The sequence below is a fragment of the Lithobates pipiens genome, unplaced genomic scaffold, assembly GCF_037356315.1.
Source record: "Lithobates pipiens isolate NorthernLeopardFrog02 unplaced genomic scaffold, aLitPip1_a1.2 Scaffold_16, whole genome shotgun sequence".
NCBI classification, from domain to species: Eukaryota; Metazoa; Chordata; class Amphibia; order Anura; family Ranidae; genus Lithobates; species Lithobates pipiens.
Window position 1 is genome coordinate 477,106,176 of NW_027507748.1, and position 20,355 is coordinate 477,126,530.

At 39.7% G+C, this 20,355-nt stretch overlaps 1 protein-coding gene across 14 annotated transcripts in view; it reads left to right on the forward strand.

The window, feature by feature from the left end:
- The window catches only part of DOCK9 (dedicator of cytokinesis 9), a 446,969-nt gene that overhangs the window by 191,236 nt on the left and 235,378 nt on the right, over positions 1-20,355 (forward strand). For all 14 annotated transcript variants that reach the window (XM_077482985.1, XM_077482977.1, XM_077482982.1 and 11 more), the window contains exons 5-8: positions 1,657-1,726; positions 7,822-7,917; positions 12,517-12,651; positions 19,682-19,856. In XM_077482985.1, the coding sequence (XP_077339111.1) occupies positions 1,657-1,726; positions 7,822-7,917; positions 12,517-12,651; positions 19,682-19,856 (476 nt within the window). The remainder of the gene's footprint in view (positions 1-1,656; positions 1,727-7,821; positions 7,918-12,516; positions 12,652-19,681; positions 19,857-20,355) is intronic.

Consider the following 20,355-nt stretch of genomic DNA (forward strand, 5'->3'; position numbering starts at 1 on the left):
GTCCTTAGTCCTGTCATGAAAATTTTTTTTTTATCAGTTTATACATTTGTCATAAGTTCAGCGTACTTCAATATACAGATTGGAAATAAAGGGATGGTATCCATTTATATCCATTTTTGTCTGCAAAAATGAAAGGGCGCAGACTGACCACAATCCTAAATGGCCAACAGAGAGTTGAAGTAGAAGTTGTATGTAAAATAATAAATACGTTAGTGGATTGGGGTGCTTAGGATGGCGCTTAAATTAGGTTTCTACCTTACAGTGCTTTCAAAGAGACAGGTGTGCTTTAGGTTCACTGTAGCACATCATACTGCTGTTTAACTTTTGTGGACTTTAAATAAAGTTTAAAACAAAAACGGAAGGAATCTGTGTGGTGTGCTGATTTGTGCACCACACTGCCCCCTAGCTAAGTCTGAATGGACAGCAGCTGTTGGGTAAAGTGCTACAGTTTGTCTCTAGCAGTTGTCTGTTCAGTGTGAATTCATCCATAAGCCAATTTTTCCTTAAAGTCAAACTTCACTCTCAATAAACATTGACTATTTTTATTCCTTATGCCACTAGCATTAGTAAATAGACAGGAAAGTATATGATAGTTAAATCTTTTTATTTCTTTTTTTTTTAAACATTTTCTTCAGTTACTTCCTGGTTTCCATGCCTAGACAAATGATGCCATACATCCCAGGAGTTTTCAGGTGGAGCAGTTTAATCCGCTAAGCACACCCTCCTTCATGCATGCCTGAGCAAGGACCGATGGATTCCAGGAAGTAAATGCTACATGAATCATCTGCTCTTACTGCCCAGAAATTCGGTGGAGTGATTTCTCAGCAAAATAAAGAATGGACACTTGGATGGATGGGGGATGTCTTTAAATATTAACAATGAATTTAAAGGGGTTGTAAAGGTAAATGTTTTTTCACCTTAATGCATTCTATGCATTAAGGTGAAAAAACATCTGACAGTCCCGACGCCCCCAGTCCCCCCGTTTTACTTGCCTCACTCCTCGAAAGTCCCGCGCTCGTCCCCCGACCTCCTTTCCACCGTTCAGCCTGGCCGCTGATTGGCTGGAGTGGATGGACGGAAAGCAGCGCAACCATTGGCTCGTGCTGCTGTCAATCACATCCACTGACACGGAGCGCTGGGGGGCGGGGCCGTGTGATACAGCAAGTGGCTATAGCCGCCGGCTGTATCACGGGAGCGCACCCACAGATGCTTTTCACCCAGCGAGGGAGCTACCATGAACGTGAGAAGCATCTGCAGGAGGAAGCCGAGACAGCCGCCGAGGGACCCCAGAAGAGCAGGTTTGGGGCCACTCTGTGCAAAACTAGCTGCACAGTGGAGGTAAGTATAACATGTTTGTTATTTAAAAAAAATTCACTTTACAATCCCTTTTAAGCATTTTTGGTATTCAGATACAGTGTAGTTCAACTTTTAAATGTATTTTCCTACCTGGGAAATCTGTTTCACACAGAAGAATTTGTAAAAATAAAAAAGAATAGTTAAAACTTGTTCTTGGATCTGTATTTATTTTTCTACGATCATTCGTGATTATATTGACTTGAAATATATATTTTTTCTCCTTTGGACATGTACTTTTTATGTACTTTTTTATCATTTATAATAGTTCTGTAATACATTCATTCAAATTCCTACCTACAGCAAAGGAACCAAACCAGAAAAGCTCCCAGTGCATGTGTATGAAGTAGATGAAGAAGCAGACAAAGATGAGGTGGGTCCATTCTGCATAATGCAAATGAAAGACAAATGTATCTTTCTGAAACATACCTTGATATTAGCAATTCTGTGGATGGGACTATATTGATATATTATACTGTTCTGTATTTAATAATGAATGTATTCTTAGCCAATTATTTCCAGACTCTTAGTTGCGTTGTGTAGAAATGAGATGTTTCCATTTAGTATTATACAGGATTTCTATAGTGCCAACAGTTTGCTACAATTGTAGATGCTGCTTATAGTTACAGCTTTAAAAGAAAACACATTCCACAAACACAGATCTACTTCAAGTAATGTAAAGAATTTAAGTTAGCTTGAGAGGGTTAGTTCTTTGTTTTCATTCAGCCAGCGGGTGGAATAATTTCCTCCCTCCACACAAACCGGGTGATTGACCAGGAGGACGTATGTGACAGCGGCACCAACCACTCTCAGAATACTCCGATCACCAGCTGCACTAATTGGCTACAGCCGCTGATCAATAGAAAGCTGTTCAACATGTCCCTTTGACAGAAATTGATTGAACAGTTAACTTTTCTGAAGTCAAGCAGTCCACACAGTGGTCTCACAATTCTGAATCAAATTGGATATTGATTAGTTTATGGCCAACTTTAAGCTGCTAGCATTGAAGATGCATTTTGGGCTGCTAAGAAAAAAAAATGCAAGGTAGATGAAGATAATTCTCTAGGTCTTACTTGGAAAAACATATGTTTACAGTGTAGTCAGGGTTGTATCTGTTGCAGGCTGAATAATAATTCTACATGATACATTCTATTTATTTGCACTTTACTGTGTTTTTTTTTTTTTTCTTTTTTTTTTTTAAGAGGGATTTAAATTTGACAATTTAATATTTATTTTCCACCCTCACAAGTTTGAAGTGCAGAGCTTTCTGATTAGAGTAGCAGTCTACCCTTATATTACAAAGGAAGACAGCTGACAAACCTGAGTTTTGTGTGTTTTTTTTTTTTTCCCCTGGAAATTGCATGCAATGACTGTTTCTACTGTAAAAGGGGCTTTTTTTTTTAAATATTTTTTATTTTATTATTGCTGTTCAGCTGATGAAAAAAAATTCACATAAAGCAGCAAAAAAAAAAACAACAACTTTCCCCTCTGGCTGATCTATGCACATTGTAGGGATACTAACTAACTTTGTTGCCGGTTCTTACCTTTTTGTATTTTTGAAGAAACCACTGTCTCTGTCCATGTTCTTAGTGAATCTGTATGGAAGTGGTTTATTATCAATCAGCTGCTGCACCCACAGGGTTCTAATAAGGAAAGTGGCAAGGTCTGCTTCCCTTTAGATGTGATTTCCCTTTGGGAGCGTCTCGCCAAAAATTACTGTTTGGTTTCAGGGTAAGCTCAAAATATAAATTATTATTATTATTCAGGATTTATATAGCACCAACAGTTTGCGCAGCGCTTTACAATATGAGGGCAGACAGTACACTTACAATACAAATCAATACAGGAGGGATCAGAGGGCCCTGCTCGTTAGAGCTTACAATCTAGAAGGGAGGGTCAAGTTGAAACAAAAGGTATTAACTGTGGGGGGATGAGCTGATGGAGAAAATGAAAATACAGTTAGGTGTGGGTGGGGTAGGCTTCTCTGGAGAGAAGTGTTTTCAGGGATCGTCTAAAAGCTAATAAAGTAGGAGATAGGCGGACAGATTGGGGTAGGGCATTCCATAGGATTGGAGAGGCTTTGGAAAAGTCCTGGAGGCGAGTATGGGAGTAGGTGATGAGGGAGCTAGAGAGCAGGAGGTCTTGAGAGGAACGAAGAGGACGAGTAGGTTGGTATTTAGAGACTAAGTGATGTAGCTGGGGGCAGAGTTGTGGATGGCTTTGTACGTAGTTGTTAGTATTTTGAATTTAATTCTTTGGCTGAGCGGAAGCCAGTGGAGGGATTGACAGAGAGGAGTGGCAGACACAGAGCGATTGGTAAGGTGGATGAGTCTGGCAGCGGCATTCATAATAGATTGAAGAGGTGATAGACTATGTAGAGGTAAGCCAATGAGAAGGGAGTTGCAGTAGTCGAGGCGGGAGATGATCAGCGAGTGAATTAAGAGCTTTGTTGTCTCATTGGTTAGAAAGGGGCGTATTTTGGAGATGTTGCGGAGGTTGAGGCGGCAGGATTTGGACAGTGATTGGATGTGTTGCTTGAAGGAGAGTTCAGAGCCCAGGACTACACCTAGAACCTTGGCGTGAGGGGATGGGCTTATGGATGTGCCATCAATTTTGACAGTGAGATCAGGGGAAGGGGCATATGGGGGAGGGAAAATTATAAGTTCGGTTTTGGATAGATTGATTTTGAGGAAGTGATGTGACATCCAGACTGATATATCTGATAGTAAATTAGTGATATGTGAGGAGACAGAGGGAGTGAGCTAAGGGGTAGAGAAATAGATTTGGGTGTCGTCAGCATAGAGGTGGTATTGGAAGCCGTGGGAGGCTATCAGTTGACCCAGGGAGGAGTTATAGATTGAAAATAGGAGTGGTCCAAGAACAGAACCTTGGGGGACCCCAACAGAGAAAGGAAGAGAAGAGGAGGAAGTAGAGTTGTTAGAAACGCTAAAGGTGCGGTTGGATAAGTAGGAAGAGAACCATCGTAGAGTAAGGTCACGGAGACCAAAGGTGGGGAGTTTTTTGAGAAGGAGGGGGTGGTCAACCGTATCAAAGGCAGTAGAGAGGTCCAGGAGGAGGAGTAGAGAATAATGTCGATTGGTTTTGGCCGTTAGTAGATCGTTTGTTAGTTTTAGGAGAGCAGTTTCTGTGGAGTGTTGAGACTGAAGGGGATCAAGAAGGCTATTATCAGCGAGGTGGACACTCAGTCGGTTGTAGACCAGATGTTCGAGTAGTTTGGATAAAAAGGGGACCAAGGAGATGGGGCATAGGTTATTAAGATTGGATGGGTCCAGTGAGGGTTTTTTAAGTATGGGTTTGACAAGTGCATGTTTTAGAGAGTTGGGGAAGATACCAGAAGAGAGGGAGAGATTGAAGATGTGAGTTAGGCTGCTTTCACACTGGGGCGGTATTCAGGTGTTACAGCGCTAAAAATAGCGCCTGTGTAACGCCTGAAAAAAACCGGCCCCTTTCACTCCAGTGTGAAAGCCGGAGGGCTTTCACACTGGAGCGATGCGCTGGCAGGACGGTGAAAAAAGTCCTGCCAGCCGCATCTTTGCAGCGGTGAAGGAGCGGTGTATTCACCGCTCCTAAACCGCTCCTACCCATTGAAATCAATGGGACACCGCGGCAATACCGCCGGCAAAGCGCCGCTGCAGCGGCGCTTTGCGGGCGGGTTTAACCCCTTTTCGGCCGCTAGCGGGGGTTAAAACCACCCCGCTAGCGCCCGCACACCGCCGCTAAAACGACGGTAAAGCGCCGCTAAAAATAGCGGCGCTTTACCGCCGACGCTGCTCCCGCCCCAGTGTGAAAGCAGCCTTAGAGAGTGTAGCATAGAGCCAGAGGGTGAACGCAGCATTTGCGAGGGAACAGAATCCAGAGGGCAGGTGGTAAGGTGGACATTACCAATGGTATCTTAGTGCAGATTTGCGGGAAAATCAGCCAATCACACAAGTAGGGCTGAAACAACGAATCGATTAATCGATTATGAAATTGATTACTATTTTCATAGTCGATTAATCAGCCAGTAACATAATGGGGTTAAAAAAAAACTAAAATGAGCCCTTTATAGTAATAAAAGAGAAAATTATCGCTACAGTACATATTACTTTCACAGTTCTACAGTAAAAAATGAACCTAACAGTAGTGATTATCTGTATATTTTTTTTTGTACTACAAAGGGCTAATTTTAGTGTTTGTTTTTTTTTTTTTGTTTTCCTTGTTTGTTTTTAACCCCATTATGTTACTAAACATCTTAGACCTGGTTCACATTTATGTGTTTTTGGTGCTATTTGCAGAAATGCACTACAGTTCATTTACATGGTTATCTATGGTACCCGTTCATATCTATGCTTTTTTTTTCCCTGCTGAATGGTGCTTTTTTTTTTTTTTTGATTCAATAAACTTCAATGGAGAAGCTGCAGAAACTCATGTAATGCATTTTTGCAGCAATTTGTGTGTTTTAATCTGCCCAACAACAAATTGGCCAAAAAAATGCAAATTGCAGCAAAATCACATGTGCAAAAATCAAAGCGCACAGAAAAAGCACTGCAGAAATGGATAAAAAGCAAACTGCATAGATGTGTACCGAGCCTTACGCTGGCCACAGAGAATAATTTTCAGACAAGAATATTCAGACGAAAAATCTTTGTACATTTGCTGAATGAAAGAATGTTGTTTGAAATGTTCACTTGTTTTTAACATTCTGTTTTTAAAATTAATGTCTTTTCTGAACGAAAACCATATACACCATCTGAAAATTCCTTTGACCAAGAAGTTTTCTATTTCTAAATTTTCCCGTCACTGTGGTTGAAAATTAACATCTAGTTGACCCCACAAACGATTAGAAAATCAAACCAATGTTCTTAAAATTACATTTTTTTTTTTTTCAGGGAAGACTTTGTTTTTTAAATAAAAAAAAAAAAAGATCTCGGAGTCTATTTACCAGATTCACACTTTAATAGTATATACAGTATATCTCTCCTTTAATGGTATATACAGTATCTCTCTCTTTTAATGGTATATACAGTATATATCTCCTCTGATGGTATATACAGTATATATCTCCTCTGATGGTATATGCAGTATATATCTCCTCTGATGGTATATGCAGTATATATCTCCTCTGATGGTATATGCAGTATATATCTCCTCTGATGGTATATGCAGTATATATCTCCTCTGATGGTATATGCAGTATATATCTCCTCTGATGGTATATGCAGTATATATCTCCTCTGATGGTATATGCAGTATATATCTCCTCTGATGGTATATGCAGTATATATCTCCTCTGATGGTATATGCAGTATATATCTCCTCTGATGGTATATGCAGTATATATCTCCTCTGATGGTATATGCAGTATATATCTCCTCTGATGGTATATGCAGTATATATCTCCTCTGATGGTATATGCAGTATATATCTCCTCTGATAGTATATATCTCCTCTGATGGTATATGCAGTATATATCTCCTCTGATGGTATATGCAGTATATATCTCCTCTCGTGGTATATATCTCTTCTAATAGTATATATATCTCTTCTGTTTGTTATTCTCAGAGTGGATTACAGATTTTGCCCTCTAACCATATAGTTGGTTATTTATATTTGCCACTGCATAGAGATATTTAAGAATACATTTACTTTTTTTAAACTTTACATATTAACTAAATTATACACCACACTTAAGGTTATTAACGGATTAATTGATCAAAACAATAATCGGATTATGAAAATAATAGTTGCAGCCCTACACACAAGCAGGGAATTACATTTTTGGGGGTGTTTTGTACACCATAATTGTACAGAACACCTCCCAGGTATACATATTGCATTGCATTTTACAGAAAACGACAGCGATGTAGGTGAAAAAGGAAAGATATATTTGGCGACTTGTGTCACAATTGTACATTTTATCATCTTTTATTTGCATCCCCCCCCCCACCCACAAAAGTGGAGTTCCCCTTTTAAAGTCTGTTTTGATATTTTGCTGGATAGTAAATAGGCTGTTGGGTTTTTAGGGATCCAATTCTTCGTGCACAGTCCGTGTCAGGTTTACAAGAGAAACATATCGGTGACCTTTATGGGATTGACCGCAATAGCATTATTGCTTCCTGTAAGATGGGTCATTAAAAATGAATGTGTCATGCACAAGGCAAGAATACATACTATTGCAATAACCAGCTTGACTTGATTTAAAAATAGATGCTTGCATTTACAGAAGCTTGACTTAATTGGTCTTGCAGCGTATTCAAATTATTTGCATTCGCAGCAGTTCTGACTATAATTATTATAATGAAGGATTTATATAGCTCCAACAGTTTGCTCAGCGCTTTACAACTGTTCTCTTGGTGACTATTGTTGTTTGGCATACTGTTGTGATGTGGTCTACTAAAAACTGTAGTACAATAAACAATGTGAACTATACAAAGACATTTGAGCTCAAAATGAATGTTTTGTATGCAGGATGCGGCATCCCTCGGATCACAGAAAGGGGGAATCACTAAACATGGCTGGCTGTACAAGGGAAACATGAACAGTGCAATAAGCGTCACCATGAGGGTAAGTATCACACTCCAGTAAACGTTGATCATTTGAATGTTACTGTAAAAACAATGCGTCTTTCGGTCTATGCAGGCAATAAGAAGCTGCAATGTTTATCATCCATTGCTTTGTGTAGAGCATTGTTTTTTTCCATATATTGTAGAGATGTGATCTGTAAAGGAAACCTATAGTGGGTTGCCTTTCTTACTCTAATGTTCTGTAAATAGATTTAGTTATATACAGGTCCTAGTATTTTCTGCAAGTTTAGAATGAACCCCACCCCCTCTTGGTGCTAAGCCTCACCTTCTGCCCTTCAGCTGTCAAATACAAGAGCTTCTGCTACTTATCGAGGCTGTGACAATTGACTGTTGAATGGTAAGTAGGGTTAGTGTCAGGGGCTTAATCTCTACTTGGGGGAAAAATTGAAGCCCTATGTATAGCCCGGTCCTAGGGTATAGGGAGCACTAACAGGAACACAGAACTCAATCTTAACTCCTTTATCTCTAAGGGTAAAACAAATGTTAAAGTGACACTAAACCCACAACATTAAAATCTGTATATGCCGTAAAGAATGATTGTTATACTCCCTGTGGAACATAATGGGTTAATTCTTCACATTGTGTAAAAAGGCCGTTTGGTCCTGTCTTCTCTGATCCTCCCCTTCTTACACAGTCCCCAATTCATCTGCTGATGGTAGAGCCTTGTGGGCACTCTGCTCAGTTTATTTTTCTTGGGATGGTACATGTGATCAGCATAGGGGCAGTCAGGGGTCCTGCAGCCTCATAGAACAATGAGGAGAGAATGAAAACTCCCTCCTAGAAGCTTTAACCAGACACTGATAGAAGTCACAAGACTGCTATATACTGCTGAAGAGAAAAGGTATTTGGCAGTTTATCGTTTCTAAAATAATTCCATTTCCATGTTGTGTACTGTGGGACACCCGATATAGTGAATGCAGGGTCCTGGGTTTAGTAACCTTTTAATGCCTAAGCACAATTTTTCAACATTGACATGTGTTAGTAAAACTGCACATATCGTCATAACTACTTTGGGCTTTCATTTGGAGGTATATGATTATGGATATCTCCTGATTTTTTAATCCTTAAAGGAAAATTGGCCCAAAATAGTAAAAACAAATATTTTAAAGTGACTGTAAACCCTCACGAATACCAAGTGAAGTGAACAGCCTCAGATGATACCCAGAGATGAAACAAATCTCCCTATATCATTTTTACATGTATATATGCTGTCTTCACATTTGTATGCTGTTGTTAGAAACCATGAAATCAGACCGAGACAGAAGTACAGTTAAATCACACTTGTTTAATAATAAAAGTAATAAGAACAAACAGTCAAAACATAGGTAAAGTTCAGGAACGGAACGGATAGTCAGCCAAGCCAGAAGTCGGGGAACAATGTAGCAGAACAGCAAGCAGGATCTGGTTTCTGGAGTCAGAAGGGATGTCAGCAAAGCCAGTCTTTAACCAGGAACGCAGTAGATCGTTTCTTGTGATGTGACCAAGGCGAAGGCAGAGCTCCACTGGACTGGGCTGCTTAAGTAGGCAGGACTGACGAGCAGGGTATCATAAAAATCTGAGTAACTGTGGAGAGAGATGGGAGCTGGCAATTAGCCGACAGCTGAACGGCCAGCTCAGAGAAGTAAGGGCTGAGCGCAGCCCTGACAACTGTTTAGAAAGTGCGCATTCTGTTAGAAATTTCACTTCCTTATTCCCCTCTACGAGAGGATTATTTTTGAACTACGAGATGGCTGATTGGAGGGAAGGCACACACCCACTCCCGAACAGAGGTTGCCTGTGAATCATTTCGCAGTCTGCTAATCTATTTATAGCAACCTCCTCCGCACACACTTCTATCTCGGGTCTTGGAGAGCTTGTCAAAAGTTGATGGCTGATAAGAGGAACTGAGCAGTATAGAGCTACAAGACACAATGCTTTGAAGAGAGATAAGAAAACACTACAGATATGCCAGCTCAAATTTCATGAATCTGGTTTACATCCACTTGAAATTTTAGCTGTATATTTTTTGTTACTACCATAACTTACCACTGAAGTACAGCCCCAAATAAATCCTCCCTCTCCCGGAAATTGCGATACCACCTGCCTAAAACACATATACTAATTCTTTAGTCTTTTATTTTAATTTTTTTACACAGTTGATTGATTCTCACTCTCTGCAAGTCGACGGATGCACAGGGGTGGGCTTCACAGTGACTGATCAATGTGATAGCCAATCATTATTCAAGTGAATAGTTAGTATGGCACACGGGGGCTCCCACTGAGACCCCGGTCCCTTTGCTGGGAGCGCGGCATGCAGCGCACTCCCAGCACACAGACAGCTACTCATATATGCATCCCCACAGGAAAAAGCTCAGTGCAGTGTGTCCATGAAAATGCATATTGTCAGCATTGGGGGTTAAGGAAGCCTGTGTAATTACGTAGGGTTAAGTAGGGGGCACATTTCTATACTTGATTTGGGTTACATAGGTGATTTTTATCCTTCCTACTGAGAAACCTTCACATGTGCGGACTGTTTTTCCATTTTTTTTTGTGCATCCGTTGACAGATGAAAAGCAAGACATCAGTGCAACTCTATGGAAAAAAAAAATATGTAAACAGATGATCATCTGGTCACATCCACATCTGTCAACATCATTTTTTTTTTTTAAATGAATCAAAGCCCTATTTTTGTTCTGTTAACAATGGAAAGGGCTAAACATGGATGTAAATGGACAAAAAGTTTGTTTTTGCATGAAAAAAATGTAAAAAAAAAAAAAAAAAAAAAAATCGCTCCGAGACTCAAGTAGTTAAGGAATCTAGCTGTCGGACGTAAAAAAAACGGATGAAAAAGTGATGTAAACTTCATCCATTTCCTTTTTGAAAAATTGGGACTCAACTGATGAGACATGGTCCGCCTGTGTGAAAGGGGCCTTTACCTCTTGGTAACTTTCATTTAATTAGGAGATCACTGATTTCATGGTGCAGCAAATGAAGTTTGTAGCCTAATGGACAATTAACACACAAACATGCATTACAATTCTTAAAAATGGATGTGCATTGCCTTCCCTTAATGTGATTTTTTTTTGCGTGTGGTTGTGCATTTTAACACGTGTTTTTGCGCATTAAATTGCTAAGAATGTTGTTTGTGCTGACATCACATCCTTTTTCCCTGTGTGAGTTGAGAAGAGAAGTGAGAGAGACTTTTCTTTACACACTGCCAATGAGACCTCATTAACCAGCTTTCCACAACACGCCCTATACCTCCCCTCAAAGATAGCTTCCATTTGAGTTCATAGCTCTCAACTGTCCCTGATTTGGAACAATGTCCCTCTTTCCTGCTCATTGTCCCTCATTTTGGTCTGATGTGTATAGTTGTATATAAAATGCACTTTTTACTTTTCAAAAAGTGTTTTCCATTGCTAAACCTTTCATCCAGTTTCTAAATTGCTGCATTTCCAAACTTCAAAAGCCAATATAAAGGAATAGTGGTGGTTAAAAAAGAAAAAGCACTTGTGGGTTTAATCCATTTTTTTTCTCCTTTAATTCTCCTTTAAGGGGGAGTGGAAGGATGTGTCCTATGCCTAAATACTTTTGCTAAGAGGTCCCTCGTTCCCATCTCAAAAAGTTGGAAGTTATGTGAGTTCTTGTATGGAACAAAATAAACAGCATCCCCCTCCCCCCTCCCAATAGGCTTGAGTTGTGTTAAGCTTACATGCATTGCACTAAAATGCATACATGTAGCATTTTTACACAACACACTGCACTTCGTATGGCACCAGCATTGTGATGTGAACAGGACACACTGAAAACAGTAGTTTTCTATGTGTCACAGAGTGATCTGCGTTCTTCCAGTGCGTTAAAACGCAAGCCAATGCAGAATGTTTGAAAGGTACTGTAGAGTGCCTACCATTGTTAACCTTTTTAGTCCAGCTCAGGTTCACTTATCTGAAGGCTAAATTGTTATATATAAACAGATAACCTAGACCAGTGATCTCCAAACTGTGGCCCGAGGGCCAGAAGCAGCCCTTTGCTTGCCCTTGTGTCCCTTGAGACACTATTTCTCCAGCTAACACCAATGATGGGGCACTATTCCTTCCACTAATATCAATGATTGGTCACTATTCCTCTCACTGACACTAATGATGGGGAGCTATTCCTTTTACTGATACCAATGATGGGCCACTATTCCTCCCACTGAAATCATTAATGAGACACTATCCCTCCCACGAAAACCAATGAGGGGGCATTATTTATGCCCACTGATGCTGGGGCATTTTCTACTCCAACTGGCCGCAGTCCAGCCTCCCTGAAGTCTGAAGGACAGTAAACTGGCCCTTTGGTTGGAACGTTTGGAGACCCCTGACCTAGACACACTGCTGCAGAGCATTATAATGTAGCGTGAGTGCCTTCAGCTGCACATCCCACAAGTGAGTCATTGCCTCTCATAGTGAAAAGTTTGGTTCAGTGGCATAAGTGCCAATTCTGTGTCTTCTTAAATGTATAATGTATAGCTAGTTATTATTGCACACCGTTGATCTTCCAGGCCCCAAATCTCTAAAAATGAACATTTATTTGATCGCTGTCTTTTTTTTTTTTGTAGTCTTTCAAAAGAAGATTTTTCCACCTTATTCAACTTGGTGATGGCTCATACAACCTAAACTTCTACAAAGATGAAAAAATTTCCAAAGAACCTAAGGGGTCAATATTCCTTGATTCCTGCATGGGTGTTGTACAGGTAATGCATTTCCCAACCCTTTTGCACTGTATACTTGTTCATAGTTTGTTACTCTGTAGGAATTTTGGAACATAGTAGGAAATCTTTGACTTTCCAGCTGACATTGGTATACAGCTGCTCTATAAATTTTTACATTCTAAAGCTGAATTCCAGCCTACCTTAAAGCTGTTGTAAAGTGATTTTATTTTTATTTATTATGACAAACCTGTTGTACTTCTCTGTGCAATGGTATTGCATGGTGTGGCCCTGAACCATCTCCTTCTGGGGTCCCCTGCCGGAGATGTCGGCTCCTCCTCTTCTGTTTGTGCCCTCATTGGAAGCCTTTTCCTATGTTGGTGCGTCTGCAGGCTCACTTCCCAGCAGGGCTATGTGTGTCTATAGATACAAACAGCATGATGCGTCCCAGCTCCCTGCTCTCTTCTAACAGCTTTTAATTGTCTCTGAGCCTGTGAGAAAGGGGAGGCAGAGAATCGGCACTGCTGCAAATAGGCTCAGCACTGGATCATCAGAGGACTGGCAGGTCAGTATTTAGTGGGGTGAAGGAAACGACTAGTGGAAGGTGTTTTTTTTTTTTTCCTTTCACTTAATGCAGGTAATACATTAAAGGAGGAATATTTATTGGAAAGATATCTCCCATGGGCCTTCATTGCAGCAAGTGAAATCACACAATTTAAGTTGTGTATACTTAAAAAATAAAAAAATCTTAAACAGCAGGTTAAAAATTAGCTGGTCTAGACAATTCACAGTCCTAATCTTGAGGACATTCCTACTCCGCACATGTGAAGGGATACAATAAATTTAAATTGCTATGCACCAAATCAAACCAACACATTTCAACTTATGCAAAGTCTTCATCGGGGGATAAAGTGGAAGCAATCCTACATACATAAAAAAAAGTGCACAGTGAAATTTATAATAACTTATGCGTGATTTTGCTGTTTCATACCACATTCATAGACAATATATTACACTTAAAAGGATATTGATGTGACTGAGTGTCCAGACCAACAAGAAATGACTCAGTGGTGCAGACTGTACGGGTCTTGGCCCAAACCAGGCTCCAAGCCCTACTGAGGATCAGTGGTCACCAAAAAAGAGGCAACAAAGACTGCTTGCTCGCATTCATTAACTTAAACCAAAGCATAGGGACACACTATCGCAAATCAATGACATGTTTAGAAATATGTTTATAGAGATTTATATATTAAATAGTCAATGGTTCTAGAGATCAGCAATAATGTAACATTGTATATGTTTAAGAACAGCTATCCAATTGAGTATATGTTTAGACGTGGAAGTACATGAAAGAAACATGTAAAGGGTATATTCGCGCTAGGAACTAAAAATTAATAAGCAGCTGTGCACTATAAGCCAGACACCAGAGTGCAGTGCTGGGTACCGAAGGTTTTTCTCAGATACTGGAGAGTAACTATATTTACTATATGCTTATTTGTATGTTTGCAATGAATTTGTCATTTGCTCATGCTGTTTTTATAGATCAACACATGTGTGATTGATAATTTTTTATATGCTTCAATAAAAATTGTTTTTTTTTTTTATATATAACCTTGGTAGTGTTGTTGCCGTTAAAATCCCATCTTAGGTGGTATTTCGATTTTTCTAAACATGAAAATGCATTTGTGTGTATACAAAAAAATATTACATATATGATATTTGTATTCGCACTAATGCACTTATATTTTTTAGCGCTGCACTTTTTTTTTTTTTTTTTTACATATGAAAAAACATACCTATTTGAAAAGTGACACCACAAAGTATAAGCTAAATAATATACTACAGCAACAAGGAGGAAACACCCTCTTGAAAAGCCCTGTAATCAGACAATAAAGCCATTTCCTATTGGTCTGGACACCGGTCACGTCCATATCTTTGTAAGTGTAATATATTCTTTATGAAACCGCAAAATCATGCATAACTCTATATTGGTAATATAAATTTCACTATGCACTTTTTCTTGTTCTTTCGATGTATGTAGGATTGCTTCCACTTCTTTAACCCCTGATGAAGACTTTGCGTAAGTTGAAACGCGTTGGGTTGGTTCAGTGCATATGCAATTTATTTAAATTTTATACATTCCTGCTTCACATGTGCTGAGTAGGAATGTCCTCAAGATTAGGATGTAAATTGTCTAGACCGCTACTTTTTAACCTGCTGTTTTAATAAAAAAATTCTATTTTTATATATACAACTGAAATTGTGTGATTTCTATTGCTGCAACAAAGTCTCAAGGGAGATATCTTTCCAATAGTTTATTAGGGATGGAACAGCCTTTTTCCCATGATATAATTGCTACTTTCTGTTTTTAAAGGAGAAGGATAGCTAAAGCTCAATGGCTATACTTCTCTAGATCACAGGAGTGCAGTTAGTTTTGCACTCCTGTGACCTGTTTTCAGCAGAGAACGGGCTGAAATCCACTCTCTTGCGTCACAGAAGTCAGTCCAGGCACCGCAACATCACTACAATGGAAATCTGGATCTGGCAGGTGCCCACTGAGAGTCCGAGCCGGCTCCCCGTCCCCTCCACAGCCCAGTGCTCCAGTGAACGAGAAGGAGCAGAGAGCTGTGACTGACCGTCAGCAGCTCTCTGCTCGGGGAGCTGTCAGAACCAAGCGATCAGCGATGTTGGATTACTATGTTCTCAGTGCAGATGCAGCATTGGGACTGATGCTGCATCCGCCTAGGTAAATATAAATGGGGGAAAAAAAAACGTACTTCTCTTTAAAGGTAAAAAGCCTTTTGGAACCACTTTAAAGCAGAACTATACTAACCTGTTCTCCAATGCAGCGATCCCCCTTAGCAGTCTGCTGCCCCTGGCATCTTCAGTCTGGTGGCTTTTGGTTATTGTCGGCGGTTTGCTTTTAGCCAGGCCAAGATAACGCTAATCTCTTATGTGCAGGAGTTCATTCATTTCAGCATTGCTATAATTATTACATTGAGCTGCTTGTGCTCAGTGTGAGAATTTCCCCTGCGCGGTGCACAGTGCAGACGGGCAGGTAAGTAAGTTTAATGCAAAAGAGGCAAAGTATGTCTGTTCTGCATTAAAAGTCCTGCCTGTTTGCAATTTTTTATTTAGGTAAATTTCAACTTTAATTCCTGCACAGTTGTAGATGATATTTGTGTGCAACGATCAAAACAAAGGATACTTTTGAGGAGATGATTGTATGGTTGAGAAATGAACTGAGATGGAGGAAGGTGCTGATCGTTCCAGTACTGCTGTTTTGAGTCTGGCATCCATTTCAGTATTGGAGAAAGAAAGAAATTCTCATGGGACTGGGAGTGTTGTATTTCCATGACATCGTGTTCAGTGCATGAAGGGTTTTCTGTTTTTCTTAACTCTATTTCTTGCTGTATATAAAAAAAAAAAAAACTACCGTATCAAAATATACCTTACACTACACTCCCAGATTAAAATATTATTTGCCATTGGTTAAGATTGTGCATAGCTGCCTGTGTGGGAGTAAAGAGCTGATAAGTACACGCACAGTGCTGTTAAGTGGTTTCTAAAATCCAAGCCTTTTCAAACCTATACAGAATACTAAAAGGTTTATTCACATGAAAATATGTAGCAGTTTTACATGCACCACTTTAAATGTTTACCACTGTTTTTTTAAATAAATGCATTGGTTCTAACATTAGCATATACCCATTGAATACTGGTGTGAGTCTGCAGGGGAAAGCATTAATTATATGATTATTAAATCATATAGACCATTTGGTCTAGATAGAATATGGAGAAGTAAATAATTTTTTTTTTTTACTATGCAAGAGATCTGTACAGACTTGCACTAATTCGTAATAAAGTTTATGTAAAGCCAGAGCATTTTCTTTGGTTTTGCATAGAATATACAATATTATGACCTCTGTCAGGTTCCTTTTGTGGTCTATCTTCATGCTAGGGTCATTCTTCCTGTTGGTCTTGCTGAAAAAAAGCGATCGGAAATCCAAAATGTTTGTCAGAGCACGAGGTGAAGGAAAATCTTAGACCTTCCAAACCTTTTGTAGTAAAGATAATAGTATAACTTCTCCACTTATTAAAGTAATATTAATTAAGAGAGCTGCTCACACCAAAAGAAAAAAAAGTATACCCCTCCTAACTCTGAGTCAACAGTTTTTCATAACTGAAAGTTAAATAAGTGCTGCAGTAAAATCGACACGTGCAGTCCTGCAAAGAACAACAAGTGTTGTCCTGTGTCAGTTTCCACAAAAATAAATAAGGAAAATGTATAGAAAACATATCAAGCAGTATCCTCGTGTGTAAAGTCTCAAATAATCAATGCTCCTAATAAAGTGCTTTATACATTCAAGGGAAAAAACAAATAAAAGCAAATACATAAAAAATTTAAGTCAAAAAGATATTGCTTTATCTTCAGTGCCCTTTCTTCATCAAACACGCACACTGTGAACTGTAAACCACTATTATTATTGTTGTACAGGATTTATATAGCACCAACAGTTTGCATAGTGCTTTACAGTATAAAGGGAGAGAGTACAGTTACAATACAGTAACATACAAGAGGATTAAGAGGGCTCTGCTCATAGGAGCTTCCAATCTAATAGGGTGAGGCAAGTGATAAAAAAGGTAACACCTGTGGGGATGAACAGATGGACAAGTTAAAAGTTCAGTTGTAGGTGGGATAGGCTTCCCTGAACAGATGAGTTTTCTGGGATTGCCCAAAGGTGTCAGATGTAGGAGATAGACAAATCAAGAGCATTCCAGAGGATGGGAAAGGCTCTGGAGTAAGGATGAGCTCAGGTGTGTTCGCAAGCAGCACGTGCAGAGCCCGCCAGGAAGTCGGAACTGGGGAGCGCTAATCACAAGCATTGAGACATTGTCCCTATGCTTGGCTGCAGAGATTGGGAAATGTCTCACAGCTTGTGATTAACGCTTCACAGTCTGCACGCTTTAGACAGTGAGGGGAGACACAAGGATGGGTCAGAGTCTAGGATTACACCTAGTAACCTGGCGTGAGGGGAGGGACTAATAGTTAAATTAATCTTTATAGTAAGTCGGGGGGGAATATTAGAAGCAGGTGAGGAGTATAGAGCAATAGATTTGGGTGTCATCAGTAGAGAAATGTTATTGAAAGCCGTGGGAGGTTATCAAGGAACCATGAGAGGAGGTATAGCTATAGAAGGGAAGGGGTCCCAGAACAGAGCATTGGGAAACCCCTATAGAAGGAGAAAGTGGAGAGGAGACAGTTATAGGTAACACGGAGCACTATGATGGGAGAAGAACCAGGAACGAGCAGAATCTTGGAGAAAGGTTGGTAGAGTATGGAGTAGTGGCCATTGGTTTTAGTAGTTAGTAAATCGTTAGTGAGTTTTAGTAGAGCAGTTTATGTGGAGTACTGTGAGCAAAAGATGGACTGATAAGTGGTCAAGAAGGTTTTTTTTGGTGAGGTAGGAGCTCAGACGGTTGTAGAGTGAGTGTCCTAAAAATTGAGGTGAATGAGAGCAAAGAGGTCTTAAGTTGTTTAGGTTGGTGGGGTCCAGTGAGGGCTTTTTAAGTATGAGGGTGATCTGTGCATGTTTGAGAGGACTTTTGGTTAGGTTAGGAATCTGAGAAAAGTTTGGTAACCTCTTCAGTAGTAGCCCAGTCAAAAGAGGAAAGTATTGAATGTGCTGTTAACAGGATATGTGAAGTGGGAAAGATCTCTCTACAGTGGATGTGTTCTTACAAATTGCAGCAGTCTGGTTTTTGAAGTAATTAGCAATTTCTTGGCTAGTGAGTGTGTTTATTGGTTGGAGTTGGTGAGGGACAAGGAAGAGAACAGCCAACAAGGACTGGATAATGAGGTATTAATAGAAGTCAGAAAGTAGGTTTGTTTGGCAGCATGGAGGCAGGAACTGTATTTTAGGAAGGGAGATTTGTATAAGTCCTGCAGCAATTTAGTTTAATAGCACAGTTATTCAAGAGCATGGCTGTGTCTCGATTTCTGGTGTCACCAGTTTGCCAAGGTTGTAACAGTCGGGGCCTGGTTCTGCATGTAGTTTTAGAAGGAAGTGCATTCAGTGAGGATGAGAGTGAAGCGAAGGGTTTAAAGTGATTGTAAAGCTTTTATTATCAAAAAAATAAAAATAACAAACATGTCATACTTATCTTCACTATGCAGGTTGTTTTGCACAGAGTGGCCCCGAGCACCGTCTTCTGGGGTCCCTCGGCGGCTCTCGTGGCTCCTCCCCACATCCGATACCTTGCGGGCGCGCTTCCAAGCCCATCATTCATCATTCATAGCCGCCAAATGTATGACTCGGCCTCGCCCCCCGTTGGCCATGTCATTGGATTTGATTGACAGCAGCTGGAGCCAATGGTGGGGGGGCTTGGACCGGTCACTGCCAGGTGTTTTTTCACCTTAATACATAGGATGCATTAAGGTGAAAAAACACAAGGGTTTACAACCCCTTTAAGTGTTAGTTTGTTTAGAATCTTTCTGGAATGCAGCAGAGTTCTTACAGTATCTTCATACAGCTTTAGTTAAACTGCTATGTTTTAAGCTGCTTTAAAAAAAAAATCTGATAAGTGTCTTGACCTCACTTTAGAGAGTCAAGAAATTTCCCAAATTTGGCAAACAGGAAAAGAAATAAAGTTCACATGTGCCTTAACTGGCTCTGCCTGGAATGATCTTGGCTTTACATAAGCTGCTTTTCTGACTAGATTGATATGAATATTATTTGACATAGAGAACATTCTCAGCAATGAGATCGAAGAGGACAATTGGATGCCTGAACATTAGGATTGTTGCATCAAATTACACAGCCATTATAAATTGGTGAACTGATCCTTATACTACAGTATGTCATCACTTCTGTTACATACTAAAACAGTTATTATTTGGAGTAGTGAATGCAGAAAGGAATACATTTTCTTTTCTGATCTTGGCCTAGATCTTCACCGTTATTTTTTTTAATATCTTTTTTCCCCCACCAGACCTTTATAAAGGTTCCTAATGTAACTTTTGCACATTTTAAAATGCTCAGCGATTTATTTCAACTGTTTAACTGCTTTTTAGAACAACAAAGTAAGACGCCTTGCCTTTGAGCTGAAGATGCAAGACAAGAGCAGTTATCTTCTGGCCGCAGACAGTGATGCTGAAATGGAAGACTGGATCAACACTCTTAACAAAATCCTGCAGTTAAACTTTGAAGCTGCCATGCAAGAAAAGAGAAATGGAGAGTCCCATGAAGGTCTGATATCATTAGAAAGCATAATGTCTCCCTTTTACCTTTGATCTTTGACAAACTCAGAAGATCAATTACAGTTAATTGGTTTGTTTCATTGAGTTCTTTTTGTTAATCTATACATAGAGACTCAACAGGTTTGTCTGACGTGTATCTACTTATTTACGAGGTGTGTCAATGTATCTGAATACATTGGTACAGTGGTGGTTTGTCCTGGATTTCAGTTCAGGAATAAATAAAAACTTTATTAATTTACTATCACAAGCACTTGAGGCTCTTGGTGTTTCTCACGTACAGAAAGCTTAATGCAGAGAAAGGAAGAAAATAAAATACACACATTATCAGCAGATCCAGAAATTTAGACCGTCAAACCGCAAATCCTGTCAAGCTTGGTTGAGCCTTTAGTATCCCTATAATTAAGCTGTCCATCACATAACAGAGCTATGGTGAGCTTAGAGAGGCCAAGGCTAAGACGTTTTGTACAAGAAAAGTTTGCACATAACTG